Source organism: Mustela putorius, unplaced genomic scaffold (assembly GCF_011764305.1).
Source record: "Mustela putorius furo isolate JIRA1106 unplaced genomic scaffold, ASM1176430v1.1 tig00003909_pilon_pilon_pilon, whole genome shotgun sequence".
NCBI classification, from domain to species: Eukaryota; Metazoa; Chordata; class Mammalia; order Carnivora; family Mustelidae; genus Mustela; species Mustela putorius.
This window is the reverse complement of record NW_025422057.1, coordinates 38,882,601-38,900,553: the sequence shown is the minus strand read 5'-3', so window position 1 is coordinate 38,900,553 and position 17,953 is coordinate 38,882,601. Positions and strand designations below refer to the sequence as shown.

General features: G+C 38.3%; 1 protein-coding gene across 1 annotated transcript; it reads left to right on the top strand.

Moving 5' to 3' along the window:
* Positions 1–1,535: 1,535 nt before the first annotated feature.
* LOC123388652 (olfactory receptor 49-like) lies at positions 1,536–2,492 on the top strand. The gene has a single exon (XM_045068442.1). The coding sequence runs from the start codon at positions 1,539–1,541 to the stop codon at positions 2,490–2,492; it is 954 nt and encodes a 317-aa protein (XP_044924377.1). The 5' UTR covers positions 1,536–1,538.
* The last annotated feature ends 15,461 nt before the right edge of the window (positions 2,493–17,953 follow it).

Here is a 17,953-nt window from a genome sequence, read left to right as displayed (position 1 = left end):
CTTCTTGGTGAGTACTTGGCCATGGAAATAACTTGCAATATAATAAGTCAATATTATTATTATTATTATTTTAAAGATTTCATTTATTTGACAGAGATCACAAGTAGGCAGAGAGGCAGGCAGAGAGAGAGGAAGGGAAGCAGGCTACCTGCTGAGCAGAGAGCCTATACGGGGCTTGATCCCAGGACCTTGGGATCATGACCTGAGCCAAAGGCAGAGGCTTTAACCCACCGAGCCACTCAGGCACAGCCAAATATTTAAAGCAGAGACTAGTAATGTTTAAGTTTGTACTGTGGATCATGTATAGTTAATGTAATTGTAATAGTTTTAACTAAGTCAAAGAATTAAGTAAAATACAATTTAATTATGGTGACTTATTAGAGCACTGATTTCCAACATATGCCCGAATACTTTCCCAAAGATTACATGACAATTCATTCAGCTTCTAGCTAGGCACTGGCATTTTTAAAAAAACAAATATTCCTGGGGTGCTTGGTTAAGTGTCTGCCTTCTCCTCAGTCATGATCCCAGGGTCTTGGGATTGATATCCGCATTGGCCTCCCTGCTCAGCAGGGATTCTTCTTCTCTCTCTGTGTCCCCATGCTCTCTCCCACTCTCTCTCTCAAATAAATAAATCTTTAAAGAAAGAAAAAAATGAATGTTCCTTTAGTGATTGCAATGAAAATATATTCATAATTCCACCACACTGGAATTTTCCAGTGTAACAAAAATATTCCCAGAAAACAACGTTGAAAGGTAATATGACTAATAGCAGAAGGAAAAATCTTCTGTTCTGTCAGGTGAGTAGAGTGAGAGGGAAACTGATGCACATTTAAATGTTTTCTCATTGAGTCTGAACAACCAAGTCAAGCAACCATCCCTCACTCCCATTTTTAGACATAGTTTCTCTTAAACCCAAGGACTGGGTAGTTATGAGATGCTGTGATAAACTAGATTTCCTGCTCAGTCTTAAAGTTTTGGGTAAAGAACTAAGAATGAGCCAACTTCAGGAAAATAACTGGTTTGGAACATGCTAATAGGAAAACAGCTCCCTCCCCCACACTTTCTTTTTCCACAGGGCTAAGGTCAGTGCTTTGGAGGCCTTTATATATTGCATATGCTACCTGAAGTATAGAAATTAACATTGTGACCCCATAAAAATATTCTCTGTGGAATTACAGCCTTCACTGTTATCTGTTGGGTTTATATGTTATTTGAAAATAATTTCTATTTTACAGTGTTTACCTTGTGGACTATTATTCAAATATATTGTTATCTAGAAAAGTTAAGTTTCACATTAAAAATTATTTCGAAAAATGAACAATAAACCTTCAATTTTTACAATTTAATAATTGACAAATTTCAAAATAATTTATAACATTTAAATTATATAAAGTGATTCCTCATTCAGAATTGTAGCTTCAAGTAGTATTTATTGCTTTTTAATAGTGGCCATCAGTTACATTTTTATTCTTTGGTGGTAGCATTTTCTGTTTGACAGATCCAGCAGAGTTGATGATAGAGAAATGGAGATCACTATGGAGGTGAGGAATGAGACAACAATCCAAGAATTTATTCTGGAAGGGTTTCCTGCCATCCAGGACCTAGGGAATATCTTCTTCCTGATCCATCTGCTGGCATACCTGGCCTCTATCACAGGAAATGTGGTGATCATCACCATCACTTGGGTTGACCATCGGCTCTGGACACCAATGTATATTTTACTCAGCACGTTCTCCTTCTCTGAATGCTGTTTTATCACCTCAGTTATTCCTAAACTGCTGTCTATCTTCCTGTTGGGAAGGCAACCAATTTCCTTTACTGCTTGTCTCATACAGGCCTTTTCTTTTTTATTTTTTGGGTCAATAATTTTCTTCCTCATGGCAGTGATGTCTCTGGATCGGTATGTGGCCATTTGCAAGCCTCTGCATTACCCGACCATCATGAACCCGAAGACTTGCTTCCTCCTGGTCACTGCCTGCTTCGCTTTGGCCTTCCCTCTCATCACAGGGCTGGTAGTGAAGGTTTTCCAGTTGTCCTTCTGTGGCCCCCATGTCATCCCCCACTTTCTCTGTGACCTTGGCCCCCTGATTCATCTCTCCTGTTCTGACACCAGCTCCACTGAAATGTTGGCCTTTGTCCTCACTTCCTTTATCTTGTTGACATCCCTTATCATAACCACCATTGCATACAGCAACATAGTAGTCACAGTTTTGCGACTCCCATCAGCCAAGGAGAAACAGAAAGCTTTCTCCACTTGCTCCTCTCACCTCCTTGTGCTCTCTCTGATGTACAGCAGCTGTTTGTTTATATATGTGAAACCAAAGCAAACGAACAGGCTGGACTCTAACAGGGAGGCTGCCCTTGTGAACACGGTGGTGACCCCGTTGCTCAACCCTGTCATCTACACTCTGCGGAACAAGCAGGTCCACCGGGCTCTGAGGGATGCTCTATCGAGGTTGAGGTTACAGAAACAGAGCTTTGGTGGTTAAGTGGAACTTCTTGGTCTTCTAGTTCAATTTCCACAATTGCAGAAATATTTTATATAGAATTCTACATATGGTGATCTAGCTTTTGCTAATTTTCATCTGGCTGGGCACAATCTTACTTTGCAATACAATACTTTTCACTCTGAAAATTCCTCTGAGTTCTCTATATCATGCTGAAGAATAACTTCCTTGATTTTCTACTCAGTGGTCTTTCATGAATTCATTTCGCACAACATTTATGGAGAGCCCAGTATACATAAATCACAGAATACAAAGTCTTTAAGAATAAAAAATTGTCAATCAGATAATAATAATTACTATTCATGGTACATTTTTATGCTTGAGTTTTCTGATACTAAGAAAGGATAGAGACCATCACCATTTTATGTATTCAGGGTTTGAAATTTTAGAAGCAAATTGTTCTGAAATTATATAAAGTCATAATATTATAGCCTAATGAAACTTAATAGTATTTCATTAATTGGATCTTTTATGTAAATGAACCAACAGCAACCTGGTTCTCTCTTTGGGTCTATTGGTTTTAGAGGTATAAATAGCTCAGTGTAACTCCAGGTGGTTAGGATGTATGTAAAGTTATCAACAAAATTGTCTTTAACACTTTCTTAAAATAGAAATAAAGTGAAAAACTTTAAAAAGTTTTAAAAAGATTTTATTTATTTGAGAGAAAGAGAGAGAGACAAAAATAGTGAGAGAGAGCATGAGTCGGGAGGAGAGGGAGAAGCGGGTTCTCTGCCGAGCAGGGATCCCGATGTGGGACTTTGATCCCAGTACACTGGGATCATGACCTGAGCTGAAGGCAGATGCTTAGCGGACTGAGCCACCCAGGCATCCCAGAACTTTTAAATTTGTTCAGTTTTTTTTTGGCCTATAATTGATATTGCCAAGCCTTGACCGCAATAGGTTGCTGAAAGGTAGGTGATTCCACTACCAAATTTTCTCCCTACATGGAAGAGATGTTTAAAAGGAAAATGACTGCAATTGATAATTTAAAAATAATGGATTAAAATTGGGTCAGTTATTGTGTTTGTAGGTTCATGGAAGAAGTGGCTCCCACCTGAAGACAACTGGCCCTAATGGGAAGTGGTTCCTATCACATCCCACATGGCATGCACATGCTATGCATTTGATTTTCAGTATATCTGATTTGAGCACATATACTGCTTTCTGCTTGATTTGAGAATTACTTATATTCAAGGCATAATCTGATTTAAGAAATTTTAGACTGTCAAAAAATATTGGCTTATTTAGATTTTTTTTTTTTTTTTTTGCCTGGGAATGGTTTGATTATAAAGTGTCCTGGAGGTTATGATCTTCTAAGTATAGCTGTGTCTTTGTCCCTTCTTTCTCCAAAGAAGGTAATTTCTGAGACTAATCTAAAAGCAGGAGTTCCCAGGGTTTCTGGTTTCTGTGCATTAGATGAAATAGCCACCTCTGCCAATTTTCACAGCCTGGCCTCATGAACCAGACTAGTGAAGGAGATGAAACACCCCTATCAGCCCAGCGAGATTCTGGGTACTTCTTGAACGTTTGTGCTCATTCAAACCACTATCTTTGTTTCTAGTATGCCCCAAGAGACTAAAGTATGCCAAACTCTGTTAGTCCCTCTGACAGGGAGGATAGAAACTAGTCTTTCTAGCAGAAGCTAGAGAAGTGGGGAATGCTCGATGCATGGTCCAATTCCTTCTCTCCTCAGTGAGAAGCTGAGAGAGTAAATCCCCTACTCATTGTTCACTGATTTGGGTAGAGGTCCTGTGGGAAATGTGGCTACACTCTCATTCAGACCACACTCCTTAAAACTGTTGCTTTACTGTCTGTCATCCTCAAAGGCCTAATGAAAGCTGGGGGCCATTGGATCTCAGAGACAGTCAGGTTAGTTGGAGACTTGGTTCTGTCTCTGGAGCAAGCCAGGAGGAAGGAGCTTCAGAAAGTGCCCACTGGCTTATTCAGACTTCTAGGAAAGTAGTGACTTCCTGTCTGTCAGCTCCCAGATGCAGGCTAGTTAGAAGCCCGACCGTCAAGGTAGCAGCTGGTCAAGTTGAGACTTTAGATGTATAGTCTAATCCCTTCTATGGAGAAACTGAGAGCTGGCCATTTTTGCCTGCTTGCTCTATATATTCAGCCATGGGGAAGAGCTGAGGAAAGTTTTTGCATGCTGCTTTAATGCCGGTCTCTGATTTTAGTCTATGATGGGCGTCTCAGCTCCTAGAAACAGGCAAGTTAGGAGCACAATCCTTTGGTTGTCAACCCTGTAAGTTGAGGCCCTAGATGTGTGGTGTAAGCCCTTTGCTCTTCTGGGAAAAGCTGGGGGTTCCCACCTGATTGTAAGGTGCTATGTGGGGTGGGGTTTATGGTGAGAGTGCCTCAGCTTTTCCCACCTATTTTGATGTGGCTATTTTCTCAGTTACCTGGAATTGTAGGAGTGTCTCAGTTCATTTCTGGATATCCTTCAGAGGGAATTGATCTGCGTGTAGCTATTTATTCAGGGTGTCTGTGGGAAGAGGGGGGAGAATCAGAGGTCTCTGTCCTGCCATCTTTCTGGTGTCCCATTTCTAGTTTTTAGCTATTACAAATAAAGCTTCTCTGAATATTCATGTACAGGTGTTTGTATGAATATAAGATTTCATTTTCCTGGGGTAAGTGCCTAAGAACACAATGGCTACGTTGTATGTAAATCAAATATTTAGTTTTATAAGAATCTGTCAAAACTTCCAGAGTGATTATACCATTTTACATTCCCATTAACAATGCATGAGTGACCCAGTGTCTTTGCATTTTCGTGAGACTTTAGCATTATTATTTTCATTTAACTACAATTGAAATTAAATGTCCATTTTTTGAAAGATCAGGGAATGTACTACGTTTATTTATTTATTTATTTTTAAAATTTTAAAAAATTTATTTTCAGCATAACAGTATTCATTGTTTTTGTACCACACCCAGTGCTCCATGGAACCCGTGTCCTCTATAATACCCACCACCTTGTACACCGACCTCCCACCCCCGCCCCTTCAAAACCCCCAGATTGTTTTTCAGAGTCCATAGTCTCTCATGGTTCACCTCCCTTTCCAATTTCTCCCAACTCCCTTCTCCTCTCTATCTCCCCATGTCCTCCATGCTATTTGTTATGCTCCACAAATAAGTGAAACCATATGATAATTGACTCTCTCTGCTTGACTTATTTCACTCAGCAGAATCTCTTCCAGTCTCAGCCATGTTGCTCCAAAAGTTGGGTATTCGTCCTTTCTGATGGAGGCATAATACTCCATCGTGTATAGGGACCACATCTTCCTTATCCATTCATCCGTTGAAGGGCATCTTGGTTCTTTCCACAGTTTGGCAACTGTGGCCATTGCTGCTATAAACATTGGGGTACAGATGGCCCTTCTTTTCACTACATCTGTATCTTCAGGGTAAATACCCAGTAGGCAATTGCAGGGTCATAGGGAAGTTCTACTTTTAATTTCTTGAGGAATCTCCACACTGTTCTCCAAAGAGGCTGCACCAACTTGCATTCCCACCAACAGTGGAAGAGGGTTTCCCTTTCTTCACATCCCCTCCAACACATGTTGTTTCCTGTCTTGCTAATTTTGACCATTTAACTGGTGTAAGGTTATATCTCAATGTGGTTTTAATTTGAATCATCCCGAGGGCTAATGATGATGAACATTTTTTCATGTGTCTGATAGCCATTTGTATGTCTTCATTGGAGAAGTGTCTGTTTATATCTTCTGCCCATTTTTTGATATGATTGTCTGTTTTGTGTGTGTTGAGTTTGAGGAGTTCTTTAAAGATCTTGGATATCAACCTTTTTTCTGTACTAGTTTTTATGAAACACCATCACTCAACCCTCCCAAACTATCCTTTTCTTCCTTAATTGAAATTTTTATTGAAAGAAGATTCACATACAGTTATAAGAAATAGAAAGGTAGGTGTACATTGCTCATTTTCCTGCAATGATAACATTTTGAAAAATTATAGTTTAATATCACAATCAGGATATTGACTAATGCAATCCACCAATCATTTTCAGATTTCCTCAATATTACTTATACTCGTGTGTGTGTGTGTGTGTGTGTGTGTGTGTGTGTTTACCTCTTGCACAATTTTATCTCACTGTCTTGGCTCATGTATCTACCATCACAGTCAAGATACTGGACATTTCCAACACCGCAAACATCCCTCTTGTTCCCTTTTAAAAGCTACACTTACTTTACCTTCCCATCTCTAAGCAATGTCTTCAGTTTTTTTCCTTTTCTTTCATTTTAAAATCAGCTCTGTGCTTAATGTGGGGCTTGAACTCACTACCTGGAGATCAAGAGCCATATGCTCTACCAACTGAGCTAGTCAGGCATCCCACTTCCTCAGTTTCTAAAATGTTCTCATTTCAAAACTGTTATACAAATGGAATCATATGAAATGTAAACATTTGAATCTTTTTAAAAAAACTCTGCATGATTCCCTTGAGATTCATCTAAACTATTGCACATGCCAATATTGCATTCCTTTTCATTGCTGGATAGTAGGCAATGGTATGGATGGTATGATGTGTCTATTCACCTGTTAAAGGACATATAGGCTGATTTCAGTTTTTGGCTTTTACCAGTAAAGCTGCCATGAACATTCATGTTTGTGTACAGGTTTTTGTGTGAACACAGGTTTTCATTTCTTTGGGATAAGCACCCAAATGTGCAAATGCTGGGTTGTAGGGTAGTTGCATGTTTAGTTTTATAAGAAACTGTCAAATAATTTTTGAGAGTGCTTATACCAATTTATATTCCCACTAGCAGTATATAAGTGGACCATATTCTCTGCATCCTCAAAAATATTTATCTTATCACTATGTTTTCAGTCACTCTGTACAGTGTGTACTAATATTTCATTGTTTTAATTTGCCTGTTCCTGATGACTAATGATGTTGAATGTCTTTCACTTGCTTAAATGGCATTTGTATACCTTTTAGGTAAAATGTCTGTTTATGTCCTTTGCCCATATTCCTATTGGTTTACTATTATTATTAATATTTTTACTCTTGAGTTTTAAGAGGTCCTTATATATTCCAGATACATAAAGGAATATATAAAAATTACATAAAAATTCTTTTGTCAAGAACATGGATTGCAAATATTTTTCCCCAGTCTGTAGCTTCTCTTTTTATCCTCTTTTCATATACTTTCACAGAACAAAAGTTTGTAAAATTTTGATGTGATCTTATTTCTAATTTTTCTTTTATGGATCACACACTGGAGTGTCAAGTCTAAGAAGTCTTTGCCTAGCCCTAGATCCTGCATATTTCCTATTTTTTTCTAAAAATTGTTTTGTGTTTTATGTTTGTCTGGGATCCATTTTGAGTTAGTTTTGTTGTTTGCTTTGTTTTATTTGTCAGATTTAGACTGAGGTTTTCTTTTGTTCTCTTCTTCTTTCCCTCTCTCTCTTGTTTTTATTTTTGCATGCAGATGTCCAATTACTCTAGCAGCATTCCTTTGTTACTGCAAGTGGTAATGTATTTTTAATTTAGGTTTCCACAGGTTTATAGTTACTATATAAAAATGTGATTTTGGGGGGGTGTTGATTTTGTAACCTATGACCTTACTGAAATCACTTATTAATTCTGCGACTACTTTTGTAGTTTGGTTGCGATTTTCTAAATTTTTATATCATCTGCCCATAGGGATGGCTTTATATCTTCCTTTCCAATCTGCATGCATTTTATTTCTTTTTCTTGCCTTATTGCAGAGGTTAAACTTCCAAAGTAGTCTTGTTCTTTAACTCAGAGGGGAAACATTCAGTTTTTTGGCATTAAGTATGATGTTACCTCTAAGAAGTCTTACCTCTAAGTCTTTAGTAGATTCTCTTTATCAAGTTGAGGTAGTTCCTCTCTACTCCTAGCTTATTGGGAGTTTATTTTTATTTTTTAATCATGAATGGGTAGGCAAGATAAAATCTCTGCTCAACCACTAGAAGCATGTATGGCTTTTCTGTTGGTATTTATCTGGAGTAGTTGGTATTGGTTGGTATTGACAAAAGTTCTCTTATTATTTCATTTTTCTCCCAGTTTTTTGGTTAGGGAAACATGCTCCCCCACACCCCTGTTTTTGGAGCCTCTTTTTAAAAAATAGTAGTTCTGACTTGAAGCCTCCTGCAACACCCTTTCTAGGGGCATTAAGGGCCAGATGGCTTGACAGGCAAGTTCTACCAAACATTTAAGGGAGAGTTAATACCTATTCTTCTCAAAATATTCCACAAAAAAAAGAAGGAAAACATCCAAATTCATTCAATGGGGCCAACATTACTCCGATACCAAAACTAGACAAAGACTCCATTAAAAAAGAGAAATATAGGCCAATATCCTCTATGAACATAGCTGGAAAAATGCTATGTCATCTAACTGAACATAATAAAAAAATTCTTTTTTAAAAATTTTTTATTTTTATAAACATTTATTTTTATCCCCAGGGGTACAGGTCCGTGAATCGCCAGGTCCACACACCCCACAGCACTCACCAAAGCCCACCCCCCCATGTCCATAACCCCACCCCCCTTCTCCCAACCTCCCTGCCCCCAGCAACACTCAGTTTGTTTTGTGAGATTAAGAGTCACTTACGGTTTTTCTCCCTCCCAATCCCATTTTGTTTCATTGACTCTTCTCTTATCCACTTAATCCCCCATGTTGCATCACCACTCCCTCATATCAGGGAGATCATATGATATTTGTCTTTCTCCGCTTGACTTATTTCGCTAAGCATGATACGCTCTAGTTCCATCCATGTTGTCGCAAATGGCAAGATTTCATTTCTTTTGGTGGCTTCATAGTATTCCATTGTGTATATATACCACATCTTCTTGATCCATTGATCTTTTGATGGACATCTAGGTTCTTTCCATAGTTTGGCTATTGTGCACATTGCTGCTATAAACATTCGGGTGCACGTGCCCCTTTGGATCACTACGTTTGTATCTTTAGGGTAAATACCCAATAGTGCAATTGCTGGGTCATAGGGCAGTTCTATTTTCAACATTTTGAGGAACCTCCATGCAGTTTTCCAGAGTGGCTGCACCAGCTTGCATTCCCACCAACAGTGTAGGGGGGTTCCCCTTTCTCCGCATCCTCGCCAGCATCTGTCATTTCCTGATTGGTGATTTTAGCCATTCTGACTGGTGTGAGGTGGTATCTCATTGTGGTTTTGATTTGTATTTCCCTGATGCCGAGTGATATGGAGCACTTTTTCATGTGTCTGTTGGCCATCTGTATGTCTTCTTTTCAGAAATGTCTGTTCATGTCCTCTGCCCATTTCTTGATTGGATTATTTGTTCTTTTGGTGTTGAGTTTGCTAAGTTCTTTATAGAGTTTGGACACTAGCCCTTTATCTGATATGTCATTTGCAAATATCTTCTCCCATTCTGTCATTTGTCTTTTGATTTTGTTAACTGTTTCCTTTGATGTGCAAAAGCTTTTGATTTTGATGAAATCCCAATAGTTCACTTTTGCCCCTGCTTCCCTTTCCTTTGGCGTTGTTCCTAGGAAGATGTTGCTGCGTCTGAGGTCGAAGAGGTTGCTGCCTGTGTTCTCCTCAAGGATTTTGATGGATTCCTTTTGCAAATTGAGGTCCTTCAATCAGTTTGAGTCTATTTTCGTGTGTGGTGTAAGGAAATGGTCCAATTTCATTTTTCTGCATGTGACTGTCCAATTTTCTCAACACTATTTATTGAAGAGGCTCTTTTACATTGGACATTCTTTCCTGCTTTGTCGAAGATTAGTTGACTGTAGAGTTGAGGGTCTATTTCTGGGCTCTCTATTCTGGTCCATTGATCTATGTGTCTGTTTTTGTGCCAGTACCATACTGTCTTGATGATGACAGCTTTGTAATAGAACTTGAAGTCTAAAATTGTGATGCCACCGACTTTGGCTTTCTTTTTCAATATTCCTTTGGCTATTTGAGGTCTTTACTGGTTCCATATAAATTTTAGAACTATTTGTTCCATTTCTTTGAAAAAAATGGATGGGATTTTGATAGGTATTGCATTAAATGTGTAGATTGCCTTAGGTAGCATAGACATTTTCACAATATTTGTTCTTCCAATCCAGGAGAATGGAACATTTTCCCATTTCTTTGTGTCTTCCTCAATTTCTTTCATGAGTACTTTATAGTTTTCTGAGTATAGATTCTTTGTCTCTTTGTTTAGGTTTATTCCTAGGTATCTTATGGCTTTGGGCGCAATTGATTGTAAATGAGACTGACTCCTTATTTTCTCTTTCTTCTGTCTTGTTGTTGGTGTAGAGAAATGCAACTGATTTCTGTGCATTGATTTTATATCCTGACACTTTACTGAATTCCTGTATAAGTTCTAGCCGTTTTGGAGTGGAGCCTTTTGGGGTTTCCACATAAAGGATCATATAATCTGCAAAGAGTGATAGTTTGACTTATTCTTTGACAATTTGGATGCCTATAATTTCTTTTTGTTTTCTGATTGCTGAGGCTAGGACTTCTAGTACTATGTTGAATAGCGTGGTAATAATGGACATTCCTGCCGTGTTCCTGACCTTAGAGAAAAAGCTCTCATTTCTTCTCCATTGAGAATGATATTTGCAGTGGGTGTTTCATAGTTGGCTTTAATAACATTGAGGTATGTGCCCTCTATGCCTACACTTTGAAGAGTTTTGATCAGGAAGGGGTGCTGTCAAACTTTGACAAATGCTTTTTCAGCATCTCTTGAGAGTATCTTATGGTTCTTGTTTTTTCTTTTATTAATGTATTGTATCACATTGGTTGATTGGCAGATGTGGAACCAACCTTGCAGCCCTCGAATAAATCACATTTGGTCATGGTGAATAATCCTTTTAACGTGCTGTTGGATCCTATTAGCTAGTATTTTGGTGAGAATTTTAACATCTTTGTTCATTAAGGATATTGGTCTGTAGTTCCCTTTTTTTTATGGGATCCTTGTCTGATTTTGGGATCAAGGTGATACTGGCCTCATAAAATGAGTTTGGAGGTTTTCCTTCCATTTCTATTTCTTGGAACAGTTTCAGGAGAAAAGGAATTAATTCTTCTTTAGATGTTTGATAGAGTTCCCCTGGGAAGCCATCTGGCTTTGGGCTTTTGTTTGTTTGGAAATTTTTGATGATTCTTTCAATCTCTTTACTTGTTATGGATCTGTTCAGGTTTTCCATATCTTCCTGGTTCAGTTGTGGTAGTTTATATGTCTCTAGGAATGCATCCTTTTCTTCCAGATTATCAAATTTGTTGGCATAGAGTTGCTCATATTATGTTCTTATAATTGTTTGTATTTCTTTGGTGTTGGTTGTGATCTCTCCTCTTTCATTCATGATTTTATTTACTTGGGTCCTTTCTCTTTTCATTTTGATAAGTCTGGCCAGCGTTTTATCAATCTTATTAATTTTTTCAAAGAACCAGCTACTAGTTTCATTAATTTGTTCTATTGTTTTTTTGATTTCTATTTCATTTATTTTTGCTCTGATCTTTATTATTTCTCTTCTCCTGCTGGGTTTAGGCTTTCTTTGTTGTGCTTTCTCCAGATCCTTTAGGTGTATGATTAGGTCGTGTACCTGAGACCTTTCTTGTTTCTTGAGAAAGACTTGTATCACTGTATATTTTCCTCTCAGGACTGCCTTTGCTGTGACGAACAGATTTTAAACTTTGTGTTTTCATTATCATTTGTTTCCATTGATTTTTCAGTTCTTCTTAAATTTCCTGGTTGACCCATTCATTCTTTAGAAGGATGCTCTTTAGTCTCCAGGTATTTGGTTTTTTCCCAAATTTCCTCTTGTGATTGAGTTCTAGCTTCAGAGCCTTGTGGTCTGAAAATATGTAGGGAATGATCTCAATCTTTTGGTGTCAGTTGAGACCTGATTTATGACCCAGGATGTGATCTATTCTGGAGAATATTCCATATGCACTAGAGAAGAATGTGTATTCTGTTGCTTTGGGATGGAATGTTCTGAATAGATCTGTGATGTCCATCTGGCCCAGTGTGTCATTTAAGGCCTTTATTTCCTTGTTGACCTTTTGCTTGGATAATCTGTCCATTTCAGTGAGGGGAGTGTTAAAGTCCCCTACTATTATTGTATTACTGTCAATGTGTTTCTTTGATTTTGTTATTCATTGGTTTATATAGTTGACTTCTCCCATGTTAGGGGGCATAGATATTGAAAATTGTTAGATCTTCTTGTTGGACAAACCCTTTGAGAATGATATAGTGTCCTTCCTCATCTCTTATTATAGGCTTTGGCTTAAAATATAATTGATCTGATATAAGTATCGCCACCCCAGCTTTCTTTTGATGTCCATTAGCATGGTGAATTGTTTTCAACCCCCTCACTTTAAATCTGGAGGTGTCTTTGGGTCTAAAATGAGTTTCTTGAAGGCAGCATATTGATGGGTTTTGGTTTTTTTTTTTTTATCCATTCTGATACCCTGTGTCTTTTGACAAGGGCATTTAGCCCATTAACATTCAGGGTAACTATTGAGAGATATGAATTTAGTGCCATTGTATTGCCTGTAAGGTGACTGTTACTGTATATGGTCTCTGTTCCTTTCTGATCTACCACTTGTAGGCTCTCTCTTTGATTAGAGGACCCCTTCCAATATTTCCTATAGAGCTGGTTTGGTGTTTGCAAATTCTTTCAGTTTTTGTTTGTCCTGGAAGCTTTTAATCTCTCCTTCTATTTTCAATGATAGCCTAGCTGGATATAGTATTCTTGGCTACATGTTTTTCTTGTTTAGTGCTCTGAAAATATCATGCCAGCTCTTTCTGGCCTGCCAGGTCTCTGTGGATAAGTCAGCTGCCAATCTAATATTTTTACCATTGTATGTTACAGACTTCTTTTCCCGGGCTGCTTTCAGGATTTTCTCTTTGTCACTGAGACTTGTAAATTTTACTATTAGGTGACGGGGTGTGGGCCTATTCTTATTGATTTTGAGGGGCGTTCTCTGAACCTCCTGAATTTTGATGCTCGTTCCCTTTGCCATATTGGAGAAATTCTCCCCAATAATTCTCTGCAGTATTCCTTCTGCTCCCCTCCCTCTTTCTTCTTCTTCTGGAATCCCTATTATTCTAATGCTTTTTCGTCTTATGATGTCACTTATCTCTCGAATTCTCCCCTCGTGGTCCAGTAGCTGTTTGTCCCTCTTTTGCTCAGCTTCTTTATTCTCTGTCATTTGGTCTTCTATATCACTAATTCTTTCTTCTGCCTCATTTATCCTAGCAGTGAGAGCCTCCATTTTTGATTGCATCTCATTAATAGCTTTTTTTATTTCAACTTGGTTAGATTTTAGTTCTTTTATTTCTCTAGAAAGGGCTTTTATATCTCTCGAGAGGGTTTCTCTAACATCTTCCATGCCTTTTTCACGCCTGGCTAGATCTTTGAGAATTGTCATTCTGAACTCTAGATCTGACATATTACCAATGTCTGTATTGATTATGTCCCTAGCCTTTGGTACTGCCTCTTGTTCTTTTTTTTTGTGGTGAATTTTTCCTTCTTGTCATTTTGTCCAGATAAGAGTATATGAAGGAGCAAGTAAAATACTGAAAGGGTGGTAACAACCCCAGGAAAATATGCTTTAACCAAATCAGAAGAGATCCCAAATCGTGAGGGGGGAGAAAGGGGATAAAAAGAGGTTCAAAAAGGAAGAAAGAAAAAAAAAGAAAAAAAAAGAAAGGAAAAGAATTAATAAAAAAAAAACGAATAAAGAAAAGTATAAAACATAAAAAATATATATATATTAGATAAAGTAGTTAAAAAACGTTAAAAAAGAAAATTGTAAAAGTAAAAAAAAATTTTTACCCGAAGGTGAGGAAAAAAAAAATGAAAAGGAAAAATATTAAATTAACTGCAACACTAAAAAAAATCACAGGGAGAAAGCCATGAGTTCCGTGCTTTGCTTTCTCCTCCTCTGGAATTCTGCTGCTTTCCTTGGTATTGAAACCGCACTCCTTGGTAGGTGAACTTGGTCGTGGCTGCATTTCTTGTTGATCTTCTGTGGGGAGGGGCCTGGTGTAGTGATTCTCAAGTGTCTTTGCCTCAGTCGGAATTGCACCGCCCTTACCAGGGCCCGGGCTGAGTAATCCACTCCGGTTTGTTTTCAGGAGCTTTTGTTCTCTGAGCTCTTTCCGTAGAGTTCCGGAGGACAGGAATACAAATGGCGGCCTCCTGGTCTCTGGCTGGAGGAACCGAGAGCCCGGGGCCCCACTCCTCAGTGCGCCCTCAGAGAACAGCGCCCAGTTACTCCCATCTGCCTGACCTCCAGCCGTGCTCCGAGCTCACCGAGCCTGTGGCTGGTTCAAGGTAAGCCCGAGCTGCGAGCTTACTGTCGGCTCTGTCTCTGTAGCCGGCTTCCCTGTTCCTATACCGGCAAGCTCTGCGACACTCAGACACCCCCGATCCTTCTGTGACCCTGTGGGACCTGAGGCCATGCTGACCCCACGTGGGCTTTGCCCCGGTTTAGCCTCTGGAGCGATGTCCCTCAGTGGAACAGACTTTTTTTGTTTTTTTTTTTAAAGATTTTATTTATTTATTTGACAGACAGAGATCAGAAGTAGGCAGCGAGGCAGGCAGAGAGAGAGAGAGAGAAAGAGGGAAGCAGGCTTCCTGCGGAGCAGAGAGGCCGATGCGGGGCTGTATCCCAGGACCCTGAGATCATGACCCAAGCGGAAGGCAGCAGCCCAAACCACTGAGCCACCCAGGCGCCCCGGAACAGACTTTTAAAAGTCCTGATTTTGTGCTCCGTTGCTCCGCTGCTTGCTGGGAGCCAGACCCTCCCCCCCGGGGTCTATCTTCCTGTCGCTTTGGATTCACGTCTCCGCCAGTCCTACCTTTCAGAAAGTGGTTGTTTTTCTGTTTTCAGAATTGCCGTTCTTCTTCTCTTTGATCTGCCGATGGATTTGTAGGTGTTTGCAATCTTTAGATAAGCTATCTAGCTGATCTCCTGCTAGCTGTAGTAGTCTCAGCCTGCTACTTCTCTGCCATCTTGACTCCTCCTATTTTCTGCTTTCTTATGCATGACTATAGGTATATTTTATGGTTCAATTTGATTTCTTCTTTGTTAACTATAACTCTGGTTTAAGTTTAGTGGTCACTTTAGGGCTTACAGTATTCATCTTTAATTTATCATAGTGTATTTTAAGTGGTATTACATTATTTAACATATAGTATTAAGAATCTATGATAACACTATTTCATTTCTTTCCAGATGGCCTTTGTATCACTGTCATACTTACTTCTGAATATATTATAAACCCCACAATACTGTTATGATTTTTCTTTAGGTAGTTTATTACCTTTTAAATAGTTTTAAATGATAAATAAATATTGCATCTTTTCTAGAATTACCATTTCCTGTATTCTTCATTCCTTTGAGTAAACCTAGATTTCCATCTGGTGTAATTTTCCTTTTCACTGAAGATTTTGTTTAACTTTTCTTGTATAGGTTTGCCGGTGATGAATTCCTTTTATATTTTGAAATATTTTTGACCTTTTCTTTTGAAAGATATTTTTTTCCTGGATGTAAGATTTTACACTGACATTCCCTCCCCTCTTCTGTTCTTTAAATATGTTTCTTAACAGTCTTCTTTCTTGCATTGATTCTATAGAAAGTCTTCTGTATTTCTTGTCTTTTCTCTCTGCACTTAATGTGTCTTTTTACTCTGTTTATAGAGATTTTTTGTCATTGGTTTTAAGTATGTGTTTTGGTGTGATTTTTCTCAGTTTTTATTGTGCTTGGAGTGTATTGAATTTATTTCATCTGTGAGTTTATATTTTTTTTATTAAATTTGGAAAAAATTAGCCTTTTTTCATTTAGATATTTCTTACATTCTACACCACTCCTTATCTCCTTATGGGGTTTAATCACACATGTATTAGGCTATTTGAAGTAGATTTATGGCCCACTGTTGCACTATTCTTATGGTTTTTGTTTTCTTCTGTGTTTGACTTGGGTAGCTTGTATTACTAGTTTCTCAAATTCCCCAAGTTTCTTTTTGCAATGTCTAATTTACTGTTAATCCCATTAAGTGTATTATTAATTGAAGACATTGTAGTTTACATCTCAGAAATTGTATTTGAATCTTTTAAATCTTCTATGTCCCCATTTATTATGTTTTTCTGTAGTTTTCTGAAGATTTAGAATATAGTTATAATATCTTCTTTAATGATCTTGTCTACTAATTTTATCATTTTTGTCATTTCTGAGTTTTGATTCATTTTTGTCACTACAAAATATGAGTATATTTTCCTTCTTCTCTGCATATCTTGTATACAAATTATACCTAGCATGGGAATCATTTTAAGATTCTATAGGTATCTTAAAGAAAATAATAATGTTCAACAGTTTTTAGGGAAAATGAGCTGTTCGTGGTTATTCTACTGGTTTCTCATAGAACTTTAACAGAGAACATGAATAAACAAAGACCGAGGATAAAGATATAGAAATATTGGGATGAGAAGGAACGAGGTGAAGGAAGTCTGATAGGATGGTGTTTCCCTTTTCAGGAAGGTATGAGGCAAGGCTGGTAGGTATGATTAAAAGGCAAAAAAGGAAAGATTTGAAGAGTATGAAATACACTCAGGGCTATAGCTGGTAAATATGGAATCAACCAAAAATTAATAAGTAGATTAAAAAAAAGATTTTATTTGATAGAAAGAGACACATCAAGAGAGGGAACACAAGTATAGGGAGTGGGAGAGGGAAAAGCAGGCTACTGCTGAGGAGGAAGCCCAATGCAAGGCTCTATCCCAGCACTCTGGAATCATAACCTGAGCCAAAGGCAGATGCTTAATGACTGAGCCACCCAGGTGCCCCAATAATTAGATAGTTTTAACAGTTGGTCCTAGCTGAGGTTAGGACATAGGCCCTGGGAAGAGTGGACTATGGTATTGCCTAGGTAGGACTCCCCATGGCATTCTGTAGATCCCTAAGTTTGTACAAGTTTCCAAACATCTCCTTGTTGGAAGGTCTTCCCTTTCTGCTCTGTCTCACAGTACAGGCCCTACTCTCTTTCAGTCAGTCATTCTTTAACTTTGCTGGTACCCTTGTCTGTCAAATGGCAGCTTTGGGGGGTTACACATAATTTTTCTGAGTCCCACCACTATGGGACTCTTGATACTATATAAGAATGTTAGAACTCTTAAATTCATTTTCTTACTTTCTCCTTTGAACTTTCAGTGTACATCATTTGCCTCTCTCTTTCTTTACCTTCCCTTTAAGTTTCCTTTCCTTCCTGTGTTACTATATGATCATTTTCCTTGCCTTTTTTGAGTCTTTGTTTAAAGGAGTAGAATAAATTTCACTCTGACTTACCAGTTTTTTTTAAATTTCTTTTTGGCATTAGCAATATTCATTGTTTTTGCACCACACCCCAGTGCTCCATGCAATATGTGCCCTTCTTAATACCCACCACCTGGTTCCCCCAACCTCCCACCCCATGCC

What these genes read in the sequence shown, in the direction of transcription:
- LOC123388652 (XM_045068442.1), top strand. Translation starts at nt 1,539, where the DNA reads ATGGAGGTGAGGAATGAGACAACAATCCAAGAATTTATTCTGGAAGGG.